The sequence below is a fragment of the Sparus aurata genome, chromosome 10 (assembly GCF_900880675.1).
Source record: "Sparus aurata chromosome 10, fSpaAur1.1, whole genome shotgun sequence".
In the NCBI taxonomy this organism is placed as follows: domain Eukaryota; kingdom Metazoa; phylum Chordata; class Actinopteri; order Spariformes; family Sparidae; genus Sparus; species Sparus aurata.
The window spans coordinates 18792324-18815625 of NC_044196.1; the positions used below are offsets into that span (position 1 = coordinate 18792324).

The 23302-nt window shown below is 41.3% G+C and overlaps 2 protein-coding genes and 1 pseudogene across 6 annotated transcripts in view; 1 reads left to right on the top strand and 2 right to left on the bottom strand.

The window, feature by feature from the left end:
• Window positions 1-23302, top strand: part of LOC115590542 (uncharacterized) — a 518602-nt gene that overhangs the window by 364574 nt on the left and 130726 nt on the right. The gene's annotated exons all lie outside the window — the stretch shown is intronic.
• LOC115590547 (uncharacterized) lies at window positions 3281-14145 on the bottom strand. 5 transcript variants are annotated; one of them, XR_003985773.1, is made up of 2 exons: window positions 8122-14145; window positions 3281-5645 (listed from the first exon to the last, which is right to left on the bottom strand). XR_003985773.1 is itself a non-coding variant. In XM_030431941.1 (2 exons), exon 2 carries the CDS (start codon window positions 5633-5635, stop codon window positions 4712-4714), a length of 924 nt encoding a protein of 307 aa, XP_030287801.1. In that variant the 5' UTR covers window positions 5636-5645; window positions 8122-8178; the 3' UTR covers window positions 3281-4711. The 5 variants fall into 5 exon arrangements, 3 of the variants coding, with proteins under 3 accessions (XP_030287801.1, XP_030287800.1, XP_030287799.1); XR_003985772.1 differs by having other exon boundaries at window positions 5766-14145; XM_030431941.1 differs by having other exon boundaries at window positions 8122-8178.
• LOC115590548 (uncharacterized) lies at window positions 18015-22889 on the bottom strand (annotated as a pseudogene).

Below are 23302 nucleotides of genomic sequence, written 5' to 3' on the forward strand. Positions count from 1 at the left end.
GAACAACGTCTGTATCTACAACGTTGCGGAAAAAAGTGAAGGCACTGATATGACGGCTTTCCTCAAGAAGCTGCTCAGAGAAGCCCTCAGAATTTCAGGAGAACCTCATATCATGCGAGCGCATCGCACCTCCAAAGAGCGACAGGATTCTGCACGACCTATCATCGTTGCCCTTTCTGATTTTGACATGAAAAGAAAAGTGTTGCAAGCAGCCTGGAGTAAGAGAGAGGTGAATTTCAAGGACACACGGATTTTTTTCGACCATGACTTCACGTTTAAAGTAAGACAACAGAGACTGCTGTAAAAAGACATCAGAGAGCAACTGAAGGCCCAGGATATTAAGACACACATTCTGGCACCAGCAAAGTTGAAAATGTTCAACAAAGACGGGACAACTACAACGTATCCAAACCCTACAACAGCAATAAAAGAACTGAAGGAGAGAGGCTTATACCAAGCAGATAGAAGAAAATGAACTGCGGATTAACAAACTGGATTGTCCTTCCCATCTCTCTCTCATCCTTCTCCTCTCCCCCCTCCTCTTTTTTTCTTTATCATTATTATTTTTTTGTTAATTATCAAGCAAAACTGAATGTTGGAAGAGATAAGAAGAACATTTATGGCTAATGGTGCCACCATAGAGCACCAAAGGGATACTGCAATATTTGATGAACTGAATAAGGTATGAATGCAGTTTTGCTTGTACCAAAAGTAGTCAATTAATGCGAACTGCGTGGATTATGTCTATTTTCTCTCCTTTTCTCTTTTTCTTTTTCTAAAATTATTGACTCCTTTGTAGAAATCTCAGTAAAATTAATTTGTTTATTCGGTTAAAGAGGAAAATAGAGATACGAAAGAACAATTTTTGGTTAATCCCTGTACTGCCTGAGAGTATTGGCTTGCTTTTTTTGTTATTATATTTCTGATGGATTGCTTTACTAACTGCAATCTTTCTCAGCAATTTTTTTCTTAGAAACAGAGAGGGGAAAAACAAAACATTATATTCAAAAAGGGGGGGGGGGGGGGGGGGTGGAAAGAAGAAGAAAAAAAAAAAGTCCAATGAATTTATGAAAATGGCAATTGTAAATGATAAATGCCAAGTTCTATTTTAATTTATTTACTCCCCCAGTCAATATTTTGTAATTGAATTACCTCTAATTAAAATAAGAAATATAAGCGGCTATTCTCGGGGCTTTCTCTGTATTGAGAGTATGCACTTGTGAGAATATGTGTGTGTGTTGAGAAGTAGAGTTCGAGGACATGTATGGATGTTTGTAACTCTTCCTATGTGTTTGTGTGTGTGTGTGTGTGTGTGTGTGTGTGTGTGTACCTATGTAGAGGAATGCATGGGGGGTGTATGTGAGTGAGTGTATGTAGATATAAATGAAAAGGACTAAAGCCATACTGGGCTTTAATATTTTCCTCTTGTGGGGAATATGGATACTAGATACAAATAGATAGAAATTAAGGGGAGGGTTAGGGGGGTTTCCTATTACAAACTGATACAATAGGGTATGTACAAGCTTACAATGTTGGCTGACACCCTGATCCTAAAGATGTTTATAACAACAGTCACCAAGGGATATCACCTCTGCCTGGGGTGGTACAAATGGAACTCAACTCTTATGTTCTTGTGTTTACCTGTTTTCTTTTTTTCAATTATTTCCTTAGTTATTATTCTCTTTTTTTTTTTTTTTTTTGGTTTATACCTAACAACTGCATGCTCACTACACAGACGTGTAGGTCCATGTACATACATTCATGCACGCATATTCATGCATATACACCTGGATACACATATATCTGCCGACACCACTCTGTAGGAGTACATCAGTTGGATAAAGTCAGACGAATACAAAGGATAGTCTGTCCAAGGATTTGTCAGCTGTTTCATGTGTGATTTAAAGGTAATATCTCTGAATGTCAATGGAATAAATAATGTCATAAAAAGGAGAAAGATTTTGTTGGAGATGGAGAAAGAAAAAGCAGACATAGTTTACTTGCAAGAAACTCACTTGGAAAAACAGGAACATGAAAAATTAAAGAAAATAACAAAGAGTCAGGTATATTATAGTACATACAATGTAGTGGGAGACTACCATCCTTATCCGTCAAATTATTCCACAATCAGGCCCAGTAAATCCACTTGAAGGTTAAAATCCAAAATAAAGGAAAAACAGCCCAGATTTTAGATCCAACTCAGAGGAGAAATCCACTCAGAACCTAAGTTCAGAGCAGAGGTGAGGATGCTCAGAACCTAAGTCCAAAAAATCACTCCAGAGACTAAGTCCAAAAATTCACTCCAGAGCTTAAGTCCAAATCAGAGGCGAGGCAGCAGGTCTTCAGTCAAAAAGGTGTTTATTCCAAGAGAAGTTATAAATCCATTAGGTACCCCCGAACAACTGAGAAATCTCCCCGGATCACCCCCTTTTATACCTGGGGTCAGTGTCACCAACCCCCTTCTTGGACCACCCCCTTGTCATGATCACGCGAGACTATCATCTTAATATTTTTTAATATCTTCCCTAATGGCTGTAAAGTGTCTCACCCAGGCCTCTATCTTGGCCTTGGGTGGGCTGCGGCGTCACCTGTTGCTAACTCACTCCAGCTCTGTTATTATAAAGGGATTATCTGACCTTGGTCTTACATCAGGCTCATATTCACTGTTAGAAGGTGTATTTCTCAAATATGATTTATATGCATGATCATGACCCAGTTATATTTGCCACTACAGTCCCCCCTTTGGTCCTTGAAAAAAGGACCAATACTTCAAACTTTAACATTAGGGAGTGCAATCATTCTGTTATCATAATATATACAACATTGTGAGTATATCATAACAAAAACACAGCATATGTGGTTTCAAACGATAAAATGCAACCCCCACCTACAAGACTGATAATGAGTATCATCCCATGGGGAAGTGCCTCAACTATCAAGAGAATAGTTGAGAGCTCTCCCTGAGCCCTCTTCTGGACCAGCCTTCAAACAGATGGCCCAGTGAAATTCATTAACAGATTTCTATTCTGACCAGGCAACATGACAGTGAAAGCCTCCCCCCTCAGCTAGCTGTTTGAGAGGTAAATTGCTCCACCATGTGACCCACCATCTGACCTGTTCTATGGGTACAAACAGATTATGAGTACACACAACATCAAATCACACATCGTAATTAACCCTCTTGTGACTGTAACACACGTGAATCAAATTCTTGATAAATGACACCACTCAACACCTCAAGATTTGTTTTTAAGCATGCATAACTAGGTAACTCGTGCTCATGTGGATATAGCATAGAATTTTTTTTTTTTTTTTTTTTCAGTCAAGCATGAGATTACATAGACAAAATCTTAAACCTCTATGGATTAGACTATTATCTAGACACTCCTTGTGAAAATAACACCTCTTTGGTCAGGTTGACAAATACTAAATCAGTTATTATCAAATCGTTGACATGAAACACTATGAAAAGTTTTTTTTCTGGTATATTTTTCTCATTGATCCAATTTAGTAATAACAGGTAAGCGCTCTTATCCAATCTTAGTAGCTGGACTTATATGACACACTTGGGTGATTTTGATAGCCCTAGTGACATATTACCCGTGGTGTTGTCTTGGTTAGTGTGGGGGCCCTGGGGCCAACACTCCACCAGTGTCCCTATGAACTTTACTGGTTTCCTGTAAACCACACTATTTTAATACCTTTCTCGTGCTTTTTATGGCACTCAGCTTTCTGACATGACTTTCACAAATGAGTGCCCGCTTACCTTTTTCAAACACTCATTTCATCATCACAACACATTTATAACAAATAATTCCATATGGTTGTACTGAATCCAATGGATCCTCGTACCACTGCTGGAGCTCCATTTATAAACCAGCCAAACTCTCTCTCTCTTGCATGGTAGTTTATGTTCTGATACCTCACCCTTCCTCCTGGGGAACATAGGTACCGATGACTACTTTCATCCTGCTGTTTCCAGCCGGGTTTCTCCACTCCGGGTGCAGACAGCAGCCTTAGCCAGGCTTGCAGTCTTCCTGGCACATTTGACCAGATCACATTTTGTCCATTATCCATAATGTTAACGACTTCCTGTCTGCTGTGAAAAACCAAGACATAGGATGTAGTCTTTAGCCCTGGGTATATGGTGAAAGGACTGCGACTCTGGTTGAGAAAAGGATATGTCCAGAGGAATAAAACATACGTTGCTGTCACCATATAGTTCAGAGTTTGAACATGTAGGCTGTGGTTCAAAGCCATGGTATTGTCAGTCAGAGTCTGAGCTTGTAGTAGTGCGAACCCCTCGTCCCAATAGCGATAGGATTCATTTTCCTCAATTTGTCTGAGGAGGGATCTTCTGTGATTTCTGTTAACAAGCATCCAATTATATCGTAGGTCTTCTGGTGCATTCCACTGTAAATAAGGGGTAATGGGATCCGATGCTTGCTCCCAAGGTGCGTACCAGTCATCTTGTTGTTGGCGTTGTGGTACATAACCAACTAGTGTGTTTATTACTTTGGGGCCTGGGGCTTGGCCATGAATGTCTGAGTCTTTATCTATATATTGGACGTAAGGTGCCAAAAAGTCTCCATATGACCAGCCTCCTACCGTTCTCCCGGCAGGAACATGTTGATCACGTAGTTCTCTCCATTGTTCCCATCTATTTACATAAGCTGCATCGTACAACTGCACCTGACCCATGATTTGTCCTTTATTGGGCACTGGGGTTTGTCTTCCTCTGGTCATTATCAGGGTGGTGACTATTTCCCACAGTAGTCATCCCTGTGTTGAACATTGCCAGGGCTGCTCTCTGTTGTTGCAGTTTTTCATTGCAGAACTTAAGCAAAACACCCTTCTGGTGCTGCAGCTGATCCACCATCACCCTCAGGCGCATAATCTCTGCCTGCTGCCCCGTAGCTGTGTTCTGCAGGCGTGTCATACATGTGTTCAGGTGCTCATTCTCCCTTTGTAGCTGTGCAGCTCTCAATGTACGTTTGCGCACTAGTGCATTTCTTCTGATTTTGATTATCATGTCCTGTGCTTGGGGTGACAGGTGTGTAAGCAGGGTGCGGTTCACACATTGAGGCAGGTTGCTTATTGCAGTCTCAGCGTCTCGGCGTGATGGGTAGGTATCCAGTGGTTGCGGCAGCACCTCATTCAGCTTTCCCACGTCCTCAGTGGTAAACTCATTCTGTAGTGGTTGGGCTAGTCGTCGGGCTTGCCTGCCTTGTGGTGCGGGTCTGATGGGTTCTATGCGATGAAGTCCTCTATCCTCCTCGGCATCTGGACTCGCTGGGCTGAACATGTTTCTCATCGGGGAAACTCCTGGACGTGGCGGTGCCATTCTTGCCTCTGGTAGTGTAGATGTGCCTGCAGCTGGGTCCTGGAATAAGTTGAAGGCTGTCCTCCGAGGTTGGGCGATGGCTACCAGTGGGCGCTCCGGCAGCAGCTGTGGCATAAGGTGTCGACCTGCCAGGGGTGTAATTTCTGTTGTGCTGCCAGGTATTTCCATTTGCGCTGGCTGCAAATCTATGTATGGCGTAACTGTAGATGTAGGTGTATGTGTTGGACTGTAATTCTCGCTGGTGTGCCTCTCTGTGGACTGCACCTGCTGGTGTGTGTCTGCCTCCGCCATTGTGTCCAGTCTGTGTTGGAGACAGTACCATTACTACTTGTGTACTAGCATAAGAAATATTTACATCTGGATTATTTACACGTGTATACAACGTTAATATATTTATATTTAAACAAGAATGCTTACATACCTTGAGAGAAGTGGATGGTGACTTGTGTTAGATCTCATTGTTGGCTTTGGGTTTGCATGTTAAGCTCGTACTGCACATGTAACAGTGGGTATTGACCAGTTAATGTATCGAATACTCGTTTGATTAGGATGCGCAGTAAAGGCAAAACACAGCAAACCACCATCACAACCAACAACAGGAAACCCCCCACCACCATTCCTATCATTCTGAACAGTCGCCCCCAGCCCATTCTGCCCAGCCAATCCCAAAAGCTTTTTAGTTGTGTGTTCCAATTGGAATTTCTGACATGTTCATCCTGCATCTTTTTCATATTTTCTAATGTGAGGGTCAGGTTGCCTTCTTCACCTGTGTGCATTGGTATTAAAGTACAGCATTCATCTCCAATTTCATCACACACCCCTTGATCTCCTGCCATGATTGTTTCAATGACAAACCTATTTTGCAGGGTCATCACTGAGGTGGCATGTAGTTGTTCTTTCGTTAGATCTAGGGCCAAAATGGTATAATTAATGAATCTCTGTTGGTTATACCACAAATAATTTACCCATCTACTATTTCGTGCTATAAATTGGGCATTTGCTATTGGTCCTGCGACTGGAACACTTCCCATACCTCGTCCTGATTGTATCCACCTGCTTCCTATGGCCTCATGCTTTGATGGAACTCCATAGGGGACTTGATCCCAACTGATATATACCTCATCTGAGTGTTTCCACTTCCAGACCCAATCAGTATTGCTGTTCTTACCTTCACTATTTCTTTTAGGTCGATTGTGGGTTTGGTTGTCTTTTGGTGTGATTAAAGTCAATTGTCCTGTCAACATTACAGGGGCACATATACCCGTCCAATTTGCTGGTAATTGGGTTAATAGGTTGTTATTGTGCTCACACATCCAGTAGATGTCGCCCAATGGGGCAGTCCCATGTGCCCAATTTAGCAACCAGTACTGAGCTATGTGAGATGAGTTTTTTTCATAGATTACCTGTCCCCCATTAGGCACAACCTGACCACACTTGATACAGGCCTTTGGGCTGGTTTCACACATTTTGATGGTGGCGGTAGTGTTTCCGGTGTCAGTGGTCGGATACCAGGTCTCCCTGCTGCATTTCACCAGTCCTGCTGCGTCCGTCATTTTGGGTGTGGATCTTTTGGTCACATATTCCAACTCCTCCCCTCGCGCTATACAGAAAGGGAAAATTAGTTTATCAGGTTTGCGTATCACAGGTGGCACTGCTGTTTCTATGTCATAGCTTTCATGTTTTTTAAGTCTATATGGGCATATCCGTGAGTCTTTACTCCACCCGTCCAATTTCCCTGCCATGTGCATTGCGCAAAAAGCAAAGCATTCAGATAAGTCCGAACAGTCACCTATGTTACTTCCTGGCAGTGGCAGGAGCTGTGGTATTCTTTTAGCGTTGTAACATGCAATGCACTCTCGCCGTTCCTTCTTCTGTGCTTTAAAAACAGTTTCAGCTGAGTAAGTTATCCACTGCTGAAACATGTTTGAATCCCACTGTGCAGTTCTTAGTTTGGTCAATTCTCGTTTTTCTCGTTTATTCATTAACTGAATCCAATTACTAGCTTCTATTGCTGTCATTTCCTGACCTGTTTTTACATCCTGACATGAGGTGTTAGTGCATATTACCTGTAGTGTCACCATCCCTTCTTCTCGGCAGTCAGCGGTACGGGGTAACCCCGTCCAATATTTACCTGGAGTGTTAGTTGTTGTGACGTCTGTGGTTAGTACAAACTCATATGTGTCAGCTTTTGCGTACAGATAGTGTTGTGGTTTCCCTATATGTAGCATGCCTTTATCAGTGGCTAATGTGATCATGGCAAGTGCACATTTAACATGTGGTGCGTTAGTAGTGTCGGAAACGGGTCGTGTCAGGAGGAGTTCTCCTTCTCCCTCCCCCCTTGCGAAACCTGAAAGGGTTAGCATAAAGAGGCAGAAAACAAACAAACTAATCTGAGTCAGAGACTGTCCCTTCAAGCATGGGCGTACAGTCTGTCTCCTGCGGGCCAAGTGGTCCTGCGCTTGCACTGTCTGGAGTGTCACTGCCCGTGGCAGTGTTGGCAGCATCCTCCTTTGCTGCTGCTCCAACACTATTATTAGTACGTGATGAGGGGGTACCCTCACGTCGGGCCCGTAGTCGGGCTGAACGTCGTTCCCCTTGAGGCGATGCGGCGGGACCAGGTGTGGTCCTGCGGGGTGTGCTTTTCGCCTCCCCTTCGTTAGGTGTGGTAGTGCGGGGGGTGCCTTTCGCAGCCCCTTCAGCATGCTCGGGCAGATGCCCAGGCGGATCTGGCGGTTGGTGACGGGTGCAGTGGTTACGATGGTACCAAAAGTTCTTACCTTCTACTTTCAAGGCTGAAGGTGTAGTAAGTACCACCTTAAATGGTCCCTCTCTACGAGGCTCGTGCCAGTGGCATCTAAATACTCGTATGAACACCTGGTCTCCCACTTGAGTCTCACGAGCATCCACTGGAATTCCCTTATCGTCTCCTTTATTGGCTTCTTTCACCTGTTGGAAGACAAGTCTGTGGATTTGAGTTAATCCTCGTAAATAGTCCCCCAGTTCTTGCTCCAGCTGCTGGAGCGATGGTCCCTCTATAGGGCCTCTGCACTGTGGCAGAGGCATTGGGCGCCCGGTAAGCATTTCATGTGGGGTTAGATGGGTTAGTCTGTTAGTTTGTGAGCGCATAGACATTAGTGCTAATGGCAAAGCATCTATCCAGGTGAGTTTACCATTGCTGTCAGCCATGATTTTAGCTATCTTAGTTTTTAATACACCATTCGCACGTTCTACTGATCCTTGTGACTGTGGGTGATACACACACCCAAATTTCTGTTGTATTCCAAGCACTTTAAACATTTCTTTTATAACAGAGGACACAAAGTGTGGTCCACTGTCTGATGAGATGGTGTCTGGCATGCCAAATCTGGGAAACACCTCTGTACACAAAAATCTAGCGGCTGCTTTATGATCATTTCTAGAAGTTGGACATGCCTCTACCCATCTACTGAATCTGCAAATTACCACAAACATGTATCTTTTGTCTTAAACCCTATCCAGCATGTCTACATAATCCATCATCAGATGCCTAAATGGGCCCTCTGGTACTGGAATATGAGCCAATCGATGGGTGAATGATTTACGAATATTATATTTTGGACAATGTACGCATATCGCCAATTCTCTGTCTACCATTGCCGTCATGTATGGAGACCACCATACTGCTCTAGTTTTCTCAAAACCTGAGCTCGGGAGCAGTGGTCTGGTTCATGCATTTTCTTTATTGCTATTTTTAGCAACGACAGTGGCAAGACAAAATGTCCATCACTGCTTCTCCACAGTCCTTCATGAGGGGTTACTGTTCTGATTGCCCCCCTTTGAGTCCATAAGCGTTTTTCTGCTCCTGGAACTTGATTTTGGGCCTCTATTAGTGAGGTCAAGCTGGTTAAAGGGACACAATCTTGATCAGACAAAACTGGGGCTTGAGTTACTTGCCCTGTGGCTTCTTTGGCTGCCTCATCGGCCAAATTGTTTCCTTTTGCCACCAACGAGTCATTAGTCTGATGTGCTGGGCACTTAACTATAGCTAATTCTGTAGGCAATTGTATTGCCTGGATTAGTTCTGACACTGCTTGTCCGTGAACTACAGGAGTACCATCAGCCCGAACAAATCCTTGCTGTTTCCAAATACTGGCATTAATATGACAAACACCATAACCGTAAGCACTATCTGTGTAGCTAGTTGCCCTTTTTTCAGCAGCCAACTTACAAGCTGCAGTCAGGGCTTTTATCTCTGCTAATTGAGCTGAGCATGGCTGATCTAAACGCACTGATAGGAGTTTGGTGAATGTGTTATCTGGGTTTAATTGCACAACTCCATATCCTGCACAATTACTTCCATCACCTCTTACGCAAGATCCATCTACAAATAATGTTAGCTCTGATGGGATTGGTTGGTTGTACAATTTTTCGGGTATCTTCATGAAACTATCTGTTTCTTTAAGGCAATCATGAGGAATGCCATCAGTGGGCACCACCATTCTTGTTGCTGGGTTTATTGTGCTGCATCGCTGTATTGTTAATTCTGTTCCTGACAACAATACTTCATAACCAGTTCTTCTGGCTTGAGTTAATACAAATCGTGGGCTGGTTAGCATGGCATGTAATTGATGTGATGTGTACAATGTAACAGGATGTCCCATTGTCAAGACTGATTGAGTCCTTTTCGCACTGCTCTTTGCTGTCTGAGCATATAAGAATGTCATCCACATACATCAAGGTGGTGGATTGTACATTCAAATGTTGCAGGTCTTCGGCTAAAACTTTGTTAAATATTGATGGAGAGTGCACGAACCCTTGTGGCAGTCTACTGTAGGTGTACTGCTGTCCTTCATAGGTAAATGCAAACAAATACTGTGACTCTGGATGAATTGGCACACTGAAAAAAGCAGAGCACAAGTCTATCACCGTATACCATTTTGTCTCTGGAGGAATGTTAGACAGCAGTGTGTGTGGATCTGGTACAACTGGTATTTCTTCTGTTACTATAGAGTTTATTGCTCTTAGATCATGCACCAACCTGTAGTCGTTGGAGTTTAGTTTCCTTATTGGAAAAATTGGTGTATTACATGGACTTTTGGTCTTTATTAGAACTCCTGCTTCTAATAATCCTTCTATAGTTGGCTTTATGCCATTGATGGCTTCCTGTCTAAGGGGGTATTGTTTCTGGTAGGGTAAGTGTATGCCTGTCTTTATTTGAAATCGCTGTGGGGTTGCTGATTTCACTAAACCTACATCAGTTTTGTGTGCTGACCATACATGTGGTGGCACCTGTGACAACAGAACTTCCTGGTCTCTGGTCAAAAGCATTTGTGACTTTACTTCGGTGGGCAACAACACTTTTTCTGCTATTGCTTCGTCGGCTCGTTTATATGAAATTCTCAAAAAACGTCCATCTGGTGATGAGTGGACATATTGACTGTCAGTGGGAATCCATTCTTGGATTTGCTGAGCTTCTTTTATCATAGGTCCCAGTTCATGTGATTCATGTCCAGCCGCCACCAACAATGTCACATGTGGTGATGATTTGGGGTCTTGAAACCACTCTTTCACTTCCTCAGTGAGTCTGACCGTAGCTGCTGCTCCTTGAGGTCCCATTATGATATCCTCATATTGTATGACTGCCGTGGTGTGATTAATCAGTTCGTTCCAACATGCATCATAGTCCTCTTGTTCACCATCAGCATCATACATCATAGTGCAGTGAAGTGGAAGAGTGGGTTCTTGGGCTGCTTCATAGTAATGTGCGACAAATAGTTTCCATGTTTCCCAGTCCTGTTGTAGAAACGAGTTTGGTGACGTTATTTTCATCCAATATACATGTGCTTCTTTGGTCACCATATGTCGTTCCATCACTTGTGCCATTATTGTCTGCAGATTTTCTTCTGGCAGATCAAAATGCAGGCCATCCGGTGTGCACATGATTCTTGCTTGTAGTGCACATAGAATGTCTCTTCCTAACAGATTGATGGGTGTGTCAACAGAGCAGAGTAGCGGTGCATAAATGGTTCTTCCTGCGATCGTCATTGGAACTGGTTCTGTCATTGGTATTATTTGAGTCTTCCCAGAGAAACCAACTGTCCGAATTTTTGCTGATGAAAGGGGAAGCCCAGCTCTTTCTTTTCCAATACAGGAGTGTGTTGCTCCTGTGTCCACCATAAAGTGATGTTGACGATTCTGTACGGTCACTTCTATAGTGGGCTCAGTTTGTGGTTGCATAGTTAAGACAGGTGTTATTACTTCCCCTTTAGGTTTCTCTGGGCATCCCTATTGCCATTGTGCTGCAGGTCCCATCCACGGATTGGTTGGGCAGTTCCTCTGCAGGTGTCCAGATTGTCCACATCCCCAGCATTGGCTGCTTTGTTGTTGAGTGTTTTGTTGTGCTGGTTGGCCATATGATGGCTGTGGACGCTGGTACTGCATTTGTGGAGGTCCTCTTCTCCATCTTCCTCTTTGTGGTTGTCCTCCATTTTGATTTGCTCTTCCTCTACCCTGTGGCGGGTAGCTGGTATTTCCTCCTTGGTCAAAATGCACATGTATTGGAGGAGCTTGTTGAATTGTTGCTGGGGCTGTCGCATAGTTTGGTTGCTGGACAGTTGGAGGCTGTTGCAGAGTCTGTGGTGGTGTCGCTGCTGCTGCAAACACTGGGGCTTGAGTGATTACTGGCTCAGCCTTTACCTCAGGTGCAGGACCAGGCTTGATCTCTGATGCAGTAGTTGTTACTGATGCCTGGAATTTGGCCTTATCTCTGTCCTTCTTGATGTTTTTGGTCAATTCTCCAATCTGGAGTTGTGTTAGCTTTCCAGTTAACATTTTGCTCTGTTCTTCTTGGCTAGAGTTTTCAGCTCTGTGTGTGTCCACATAATGTATAATGTGTTCTGAAAACACAGGCCAGTCCATCTTCATCAGGCCAACCACTTGGTTTAGTTTTTTTTGTACTTCTTTTGGCATGGCATTTTTCACATACAGCTTGAACAGAGCTTTAGATGCTTCGTTTGCATTCCATTCACTTCCCGTCTCTTCTTTCCATTTTCTTTGGAACTCATGTAAGAATTGTGCTGGACTTTCTCCATCCTTCAAAGTCTGTCTTTCCAGCTCGGATGGATCCATTTTGGATGGATACTTATTTCGTAATGCCTCCCATATCTTTGTTCGATAGTGTCCAAAGGGTTTAGCATCATGATAGTGATTATTATTTAGTGCTTTAGCACTTCCATTTTCAAAGATTTCAGCCGCCATCTGCTGGCCAACTATCTTCATTAGTATGGCCTTAATATCTCCCAGTGCCAGCTTCACTCCTCCAGTGTTTTCCTCGAAGGCTCTGATCCATTTATCAGCCCCTTCTGTTAGTGCCGGAAGCCGGTTTATTAACCCTGTCATGTCCATAAAGCTCCAGGGCACATATCTTTCGGTCTCGCCTGATCCTTTGGCCAGGAGGGGCAACATTGCTTTGTTTAACCCTTTGCTCTCACTTTCCTCTTCTTCGGAGAGTTCCTCTTCTTCCTCTCTCTCTCCAGTGCGAGGGTTAACTTTTGTATGATAATCTGGGATGCGTCGCCTCCGTAGTTGCAGGTGATTCAACCCTGTGTCCATACTCCCGTTGACAGCCAAGTCTACCTCATATATCTGAGGTTGTCGTGTTTTGGTTCTGCTCCTCTTCTGTGCCTGTTCTTTTAATATTTTCTGTTCTTCTTTTATCATGTCAGCTTCGTACTGTTGATGAAAACTTTTCATCAGGCCATTCCAATCAGGTGTGCAGCCTGATTGTTTCCTTACATTTCTTGCAAGCTGCGCCTTACATTCGTGGTACCACTGCTTTTCCTCACATGTGGCCTCTCCACTTTCTATTTTTTCTTCTATTTCTCTGCATTTTTGTACTCTGAACTCCATTTCCCATGGTCCAATTCGGCCTCGGTGCAGCTGTTCGTCACATGGGAGGGAGTAATTATGCCATTCTGTCACTCCCCTCCTGTCTTTGCAGGGGAGTGGGTGTGCTTCAGCGTTTTGGCTGTCTTCCAGCTTCTCCATCAACCTGCTGAATTCCCTGAACACTTTAGGGTCTAGTGTATGCCGTGCTGGAGTGGAGTGACGTGCCGTACTATGTTGTTGTTGCCCCCTATTTTCTTCTTTTTCTCGTAGCAAGTGTGTTTTTGACGCTGCTGGTGGTATGTCATGGTTAAGATCAATCACTTCACTGTCCTGGTCGCTTTCTTCTCTATCTAAGTTTTCTGCTGAATGCTCAGGGGTCTGGCTGTGGTCTGTGTCTAAACTGCGGCTGTCTTGACAGTGCCTTATTGTTCTCTGCGCTGAGCCCTGGCTGGCTTTCAAGGTCCCCCCTGATCTATTTTCGGCTTGTGTGTGTGTGTCCTGCTTTTGGCCCTCTCTCTCTCTCACCTCTACTGTAATTTTCCCCACTATTCTCCCATCCACTTCTCTCAATGGAAACTGTCTCGCTTCCTCCCCAGACGTACATGGTGGTGGTGATGACTGTGCTTCCAAAACTGGAGCACTGGGTTTTGTTTTACCCTGCTCCGTGTTTTGTTGTAGTGCCATTAGCTTCTGTGTTCCCTCTATTTTGAAGTACTGCAGTACATCTCTCTGTTCTGCATGATTCATCTTTTTACTTTGATGCTTTTTATCACTTTTAAGGTCTTTTCTCCGTAATTCAGCCTCTATTCGGTCACAATAACTTAGGTCAAAGGTCCCAGTTAACGGCCACTTAGTAGCTCCAGAGGATACTCTGTGCCACTTTTTCATGCACTTCTGGATTTTCTTCTTTTGCATTGGGTGCAGTAAAACTAATAGTAAGGAAGATAAGCTACAATTAAAACAAAAACGGACACAATTAGAAAAAATACGTATTTTTGGAGATTGAAAAGTTAATGACGTTTGCAAAGCAGGAAAGTTATGATGGTGGGCCAAAAATCCTTAAAAATACTGGCTTACAAACTTAAGAAACAAACAAAGAAATTTAAAATTTAAAACCAGAACAAGCTAGAATAATAACTGACAAGGACCAGATTGTAGAAGAATTCGCTAGTTACTATGAAAAACTATATAGGGCAGAGGCAAGTGCAGATCGCTAACAAATTTGGACATATTTAAGAAAACTGGAGCTACCAAAAGTAATACAAGTAAATAACGAAAAGATAACCAAACCAATAACGGCAGAAGAAGTACATAAGCAAATACAGGGGTTGAAAAATGGGAAATCTCCAGGTGATGATGGTTTTACAAATGAATTCTACAAAGCTTTTAAAGATCAATTAAGTCCGCTACTGATTAGAGCATACAGGTATGCACTAGATACAAGAAAGAGGGCTCAAACATGGTCATCATCAATAGTAACATTGATACATAAAGAAGGGAAGGATGCTACAAAATGTGCATCATATAGACCTATATCACTACTCAACAGGGATCATAAGATAATATCATCAATATTAGCGAACAGGCTAAAAGATACAGTTATAGATATAATTAATCCCGACCAATGCGGATTTATTCCAGGAAAACTCCTGGCTGATAATATTAGACGAACACTGAATATAATTGATTATGCACAAAGAGAGAAGGAAGAGCTATTACTGATGACATTAGATGCTGAAAAAGCTTTTGATTTAGTAAGTTGGCCTTTTATGTTTGAAACAATTAAGAGCTTTGGTATAGATGACACATTTTGCCAATGGTTACAAGTACTTTATAGTAAACCTGTGTCTATAGTCAAAACAAATGGTACCTTTTCAAGGAAATTTAGCATCCAAAGAGGCACTCGACAAGGAGATCCTCTCTCTCCGTTATTATTTGCTATATATATTGAGGTGCTGGCAATAGCCATAAGACAAAATGAAAATATTAAAGGGATGAAGATAGGGAAAGAAATACATAAATTGGCACTATATGCAGATGATATAATTATCTATCTAACTTCGCCTGAAAGCGCAATACAACATTTATCAATCAACTTTATTCATAAAGCACTTTTCATACATGAGTATGTAGCACAAAGTGCTTTACACAGGAAACATAAAACAATAATAAAGAAAGCCCCTCCCTCCCACCCTCCGTACTATATACATGCACACATACGTACACACACATACACACACACACACACACACACACACACTCTTACTACAGGAAATAAGGAGACATGGCAAGGCACTGAGGATTGAGGAAACGCCATCTTTGGGGCCGTCCACACTGGGAGGAGTCACAGGCTGTGCCACGGGGGGCACCAGTGCCCAGGCCCCCCGACCCTGACAGACAATGACTGGCTGGGCCAAAGGGACCCAGGGACAGCACCCCCAGCAGCATCCCAGACACAGCTCCCAGTGTGGAGGACACCCCTGAGGAAACTCTGGAGTTAACCCTTAAAAACTAAAAACATAAGATAGGATAAAAACCCTGACAAAAGATAATTAAATGAAGTGAACAGTTAAAAGGATAAAATGCATAAGATAATAATAAATAAAATAAAATAGTATTGAAGATAAATAATAAAAATAAAAAAATAAAAAATTATTTAAGATGAAAATATTATCTTATAAAATTATGGAAGGAGATTGAAGAATATAACACAGTATCAGGATATAGAATACATGAAGATAAATGCGAATCCCTCAGTATTGGAACACAGATGAATCAAGTTATTAAAGAATGTTATAAGTTTAAATGGGACACAGATATTATAAAATATTTAGGTATTTCCATTAGTACAAATTTGAATGAATTATATAAAAACAACTACTGCACTTTGGAAAGGAAGATAAGGAGGGATTTAAATAAGTGGAAATTAATACCAGACGGGATATATAGTAGAGTGGAAACGATTAAAATGATGATACTTCCACAACTTCTTTTTTTACTTCAAGCATTGCCTCTTATTTTACCAGAGACCTGTTTTAATACTTGGAATAAAATTATTGCAAATTTTATTTGGAATAATAGAAAACAGAGTTAAATTTAAAATACTAACTCAACATAAAGACGAAGGAGGGCTAGGCCTCCCGAATATACAAAATTATTATTATGCAACACAAATTGCAACAATAATGAAGTGGATGGAAGGTGACACACAGATAAAGTGGATAAATATAGAGAACGAGTTGGCAACAGGGTTAATTGGAACATTACCTTTTTTAAGGAAAGCGAGTCAAAAACAACAGCTACATCTATTCTGTATAGGAAATACTGTAAGGAACTGGAGACGACTGTGCAAAAAATGTAAAATACAGAGTGAGAATGTACAGCTCAGAGAAATGCTGCACGACCCGGACTTTATACCAAATCGAAGTTATAAGATTTTACATTCTTGGGCTGGTAAGGGATTAATTTCATTTTCACAATTTCTCACTGAGAATGTAATAAATACATATGAAGCCATGGCTTCTAGGTATGGTCTGGATCAAAAACATTTCTTTAAATATCTCCAGATAAGAAGTTATATTAAGAAAAATTTAGAAGAAGAAAAAAATGGAAATGAATTATTAAAATATTTGGTAGAAAACCGAAATAAAGGTAAGATAAAACTTTCATGTATATACAGAATATTGCAAAAATTAACAATTGTGGAAAGTAAAGTAAAAGAAAAATGGGAAAAAGTGTTATCCATAAATATCTCAGAGGAAGCTTGGAGAAAATCTTTGAAGGAAAATTTTGAAACGACACAGTCAAAACATTGGAAAGAGTTTGCATGGAAAATAAGTCTGAGATATTTCATGACTCCACAGATCACTGGAAAGATCTCTTCTGTAACAGGATCTGGTTGTTGGAGAGGATGTGGGGAAAGTAAAGCAAACTATACACATATTTTTTTTACATGCCCGGTAATAAAGTCTTACTGGGAAGAGGTAGAGAAAGTCATAAAAGATAGTCTTGACATTAAGGAATCCCTGACATTAGAAAACTGGTTGGATATCAACATGCATCATAAGATAAATTTAAAGGACCGTAAGGTTTTTAATATACTGCGCCTAACTGCACTGAAGCAGCTGACCAGGGTATGGAAACAAATTAAAACACCAGAATTACATCTGTGGTATGAAACAATAGAACAAGTATTTGAAATGGAGAGGCTTACACTAGTGGCGAATGGCAACTTGGAGAGGTGGAATAGAGAATATTCTGGATATATTGACAAGGTAATGAAGTGCTTTAACTAGTTTGATATAGGACAGATGATGTGTATATGATACATTCACATGCGCCATCTGTGCGCACTTGCACACATACATACATATTTAAACCAACCTTTTTTTTTTTTTTTCCTTAATTACTACTTGGTATTTATTGTATTGTGCATATGTGTATGTATATATATGTATGTATGTATGCATGTATACACATGTATATATTTTTTTATTATTATCCTATTTGTTTTCTGGGGTTTTTTTCCAATTCTTTTCCTCTTTCCCAGTGTGTGTGTCTTCTTTTGTTGTTGAATGTTATAAAATTTAAATAAAAAAAAAATAAAAAAAGAATTCAGCTTCTCTTGACCCAATGGAGTGTAAGGTAAGCGTACATCTTTGCCAATGCTTAGTGCATTGTGGATAGTAGACTCATGTAAATTGTGTGCAGCTATCCCTGTAGGAGCTGTCAGCAGAACGCTAATGTCATCCACCGCACTCTTTTGCAAACAGCCTCATAGCCTCATACTGTATAGCCTTGATTAAATGGCTTTTACCTGTCCCTGCTCCGCCTGTAATAAATACATATAATGGATCAGGCTTTGCTCCATATCTTGTATCCAAGCACCATTGCCTAATCTGATAAAAAATATGCATCTGTGTCTCATTGAGAGACCTAAGTAAAGCCAAACCATCTTCCCTGGAGAGGACATTTTGTCTCTTTTCTAAATGTGCAATGTCTTTACTGTTAATCGCCAAGTCCTGAATACCATCGACAGGTTCCTCCTCCAAAGATGCGGTTTCTCTACGTTCCTCTATACATTCTAAACGCTCCAACTCCTGCTCCGGGCACAGCTCACACCAGGTGGCAGGAACAACTGCAAGAGGCTCTGATAGCACAATTCTGGACTTTTAATCTCTGAAAAGCGCAGTTAACGAACAACGGCAGGTTGCGTACGTGTTCTCTTCATAACAAAACCACAGTCATTGTTTAATTTCACCTTCTTGGCAGCTGTTTCGCTTTTGCTCAGAACACGATATTCAGACGCAAATGTTGCCAGACACATGTCATTAAAGGTAGTGTTGTTTGGCCTATTTTTGTATCTGTCGTCAAAACTCCTCATCCACATTTCTTCATCGGTAACATCACGTGAAGATGCCTTTCGTTTTAACACACTTAAGGCAAACTCATTCTAACTGTATTCTGCCCTACTGGCACAAACACAACTTTCCTAGAGCACTCCTTCAGATGCATGTTTGTTAATCTATATACAGCCTCTTGAGCACAAACATCCCTATTGTGTAAATACACACTTCCTAATTTTTTTAATGCTTCTTTAGCACTGCTATTACCCTCTTTAGCTGCTTCCCTCTGCGCATTTCCCAACAACAACCCCATTTCCTTTTCTGACTTGGAAATGTAAGAAATTATGTACACTACAACGACATATTGGAAGTCAATATTAGCATTCCAGCATTTTAAAAGTGGTTTGCTGTACTGATTGATCCACACTTCATTTGCCTGCCTCCTCAAACAACCTGCGTTTTCCTGCCAACACGATTATATGCAGCCTCATATGGAGGACCAAACCTGACATAAGTAGAAATAAATAAATAAATAAATAAATAAATGCATAAATGCATAAATAAATACATGAATAAATGCATAAATGCATAAATAAATACATAAATAAATAAATAAAAGCTGAAATAAATGTATAAATAAATAAATGCATAAATAAATACATGCTTAAATAAATGAATAAATATATAAATGCTGAAATAAATGTATAAATAAATAAATAAAAGTATAAATAAAAGAATAAATGCTTTTTATTTATTCATACATTTCTGTTCACCTACATTTATTTATTTCTGTATTTCTGTTCACCTACATTTATTTATTTCTGTATTTCTGTATTTCTGTTCACCTACATATATTTATTTCTGTATTTCTGTGTCCATATGTAAATGAGGAGGTAGGAGGTCCTAACCTCAGTCAAGAGCATGATTGGTTACAGGAGTGTGCTTGATGAGGGTCTACTACTTCTGCCTTACTAGCGGCGCTGATTCCTGTACACTGTACAGGAATGTTGCTGGCCACCAGCAAGCCCGTTAGCTACAGTTGTTGACATTTGTTCATGTAGCTCTGGTTTAATTATGAATTTGACTGGCGTTCATTTTAACTTGCGAGGGTCACAGGTGTGCTGGTGGTGTGGTTTGAGAATCCCGTCTGGAGAGAGAGGGGTCCTCAGCTATGTCCGCTAACCAGGAAAAACATTCTGCTCATCGCTCCAAGTCATGTATATGTGTGTTCTAGACGAGCGCTACAGAGCACAAATCATCCAAAAGTGCATGTTGTCGGTCTCATATCTTTGTCGTGAATGTCTGTACTCTCAAATAACTCATGTGTGGAACAGGCTGAGGCATTTGTTCACGCCGAGCGGCTCAAGAGCGGCGTGGAGACCCCTTTTAGCTCTTATGTTAGCTGTTAGCTGCTCGCTGTAGCGCAGCGTCCAGGCTACCTTGTGACACCGGTTACCATCGGGTATTTTTCATTCCGCACTGTTCAAATGGTCGCTTAAAGCCATCGTTCCGAGCCGCATACATCGTTATTAAGCTGAAGCTAAGTCGGTGTGAAAACTGTACAATGTCATACAGCCTGCTGGTCAAACAGTCTGCAGAGTACGTTGACATCCAGCCTGAGCTCAGCGTGAGGTCAATCAGCTGTGGCAAATCGTGAGACGTCCAGATCAACCTGTGATACAAACACCAGTAGCGACAATGGTTCATAGGAAAGCCCAGACATGTATCTCACTCTCGGTGGTAACATGTGTCAACAGTTAACCTGGACGCTACGCTCTTAACGCTACAGCGAGCAGCTAACAGCTAACTAGCAGCTAATTGCTAACAGCGGTGTCCACGTCGCTCTCGAGCCGCTCGGTGTGAACAAATGCTTAATACTGTTCCACACATGAGTTGTTTAAGAGTACAGAGATTCACGACAAAGATATGAGACCGACAACATGCACATTTGGACGATTTGTGCTCTGTAGCGCTCGTCTAGCAGTGGTTTGCAAGTCGCAGCCCCGGCTTCTCCGTGTGGATAGAAGTGTTCAAGCCATTTAAAACGAATACACGTATACATGACTTGGAGCGATGAGCAGAATATTTTTCCTGGTTAGCGGACATGGCTCTCCAGACAGGATTCTCAAACCACACCACCAGCACATCCGGGACCCTCGCAAGTTAAAATGAACGCTAGTTAACCTGTCACACTGGTCGAGGCCATTAAGCTAACTGGAGCTGTTTACAACGTTACAGAGAGCGAGGCTTGCGATCAGGAATCGTTTGCTTTTGTCTGGCTCTCCGATTTGACCAATCATGCTCTTGACTGAGGTTAGGACCTCCTACCTCCTCATTTACATATGGACACAGAAATACAGAAATAAATATATGTAGGTGAACAGAAATACAGAAATACAGAAATAAATAAATGTAGGTGAACAGAAATACAGAAATAAATAAATGTAAGTGAACAGAAATGTATAAATAAATAAAAAGCATTTATTCTTTTATTTATACTTTTATTTATTTATTTATACATTTATTTCAGCATTTATTTGTTTATTCATTTATTTATGCATGTATTTATTTACGCATTTATTTATTTATACATTTATTTCAGCATTTATTTATTTATTTATGTATTTATTTATGCATTTATTTATTTATTTATACTTATGTCAGGTTTGGTCCTCCATAGCCTCAAACGTCTTTTGAGTTATGTTTAAATGTTTAAACAACGCTTCCACACTATCAAAACTGGCACTGTCATCTGAGAGAGCCTGTTTAATCTGTGTCATAATGTTGACAGCAATGTCTCTTTTCATGACCTGTGGTTTTTTCTGCCCCTCATTCTTGCAAGCACACAGGTCCAATTTCTGTGCTTCATCTACTTTACATTTACAAGAGGTTTTGCCATCCTCTTCACCGACGGGACGTGAAATAAAGGTTCGTGCAGAGGGCGGCTTAGGAAAATTGAATCGACAAACAGTTTTATTCTTTTTACACGATTTAGAATGTCGTTTTGAATGTTGTTGCACTGATTTAACAATGTCCAATAATGTTTCATCCTGTGATGGTAGTTCACATGTGACATACTGATCAATAAAGTTAATTACCTCGTCATCTGTGTTTTTATCAATTACTGGGGCATTCTCTATCCAGAAGAGGCAGTGAACATGTGGTGATCCACGCTGCTGGAATTCCACCATATAAAAATAGTCCTTTATTTTGCCAATAGGATTACAAGACAACATGAGCACCTCTCTGAGAAAACAATGCCAGCGGAAGTCAAACATTCTGGCTGCAGTGACAGGACTGGCACGCAAAAGCTCACACTTCTTTGCCCAATCCAACTGTTCATGTGTCTCTGTTCTACCAGCTTGCTTCAAAATACTACTGAGGAGATTCTGCCACCGCATATCGGCTGAAGAAAACAAACAAAACCACGTCGGGACACCCAGCTGACGAACACAGGCCAACAAATCACGCTGGGCACCCTGCCAAAAAGATGGGGTACCTCTAATAGGTTTAAGAAAACGAAACCCATCATCAAACTGCAACAACTTCTTCAAAGATTCTTCGTCATTCAAAACATTTTTGCTAACTGGTTGAGATTTAGGACTTCTTTTACCCTTGCGCAATGCTATAGATACATTTGACACAACCTGTTGTACCTCTGATAAGTACTGCGCAAAAAAGATGTATTCAACATTTTGCGCAAATCTACCATGAGCATGTAAAATTCTGTTATTAAAATAACGCGACATTGTCAAACGTTGCTGTCTATCATCATGGTATGTACCACGGCCAGTAGGGAACAACACTGGGAAGCATTTGGCTTCATTTGTAGGATCTGACAACAGCCTGACAGGAGAGTTTCCTTCTGCTGGAGCCAAGTTAAATATATCATCAAAATATTGATCCAGGGTTTCCTGGCCAATATCTACAGGCATAAGACAAGTGTCCTGGAACATACAATGTTGTTGTCTGTCATGCAGAAGCTCATATTCGTAAGCATTTGCAGGTGCTTCCCCACTTTCAACATGACTCTCAGTCTCCTCTGCAACATCATTGTCTTGTTCTTGACAGAAATCATTATGCCAGCTTTCATTAAATTCTATATCTTTATAGTACTTATTGTTAGCTTTTAAATATTTTACAGCTTCTCTAACATGCATTGTAATGCCCTTTATAAGTGAGCTTACGCTTCAGTTTAACCCGTAGCAACGACCCCTCCATGTTTGAACGCGGTAAGACATTAGTTGTCTGTGAAATGTTGGCTGGAAGTGGAACACATGTCACTGGTCCATGGACTCCATTTTGACCTCCTTTAGGTAAAGCCAACATTTTCATAAAAGGTATGTTTGGAGAGACCAGATGGGTTCCTAGCAAGTTCAAACACGGCAACTGTGGTGGAATAGGATCAAGACGCAAGTTATTTGCTGAGCACTCTGGTGGCGGTACACCCTTATGTAGACAAATATGGCATTTAGAATAAATCCAAAATGTACCACTAGCCAGGGCCGTTTCAAGGAATTTGGGGGCCCCAAGCAAAATGGATATGGAGGCCCCCCCGCACGCAAAGCCTACGGGAACCACAGCATAGCCATACAGTTTAAGTTCACCCACACTTTATATAATTAAAAAATGTTGACAGTGCAAATACTGCTATTGCATATACTGTGCATAAGAATTGAACATTTTGAACATTTTAACATGTGCAAAAAAAAACACAACCATACCGTAAAATCCAATATACATAACA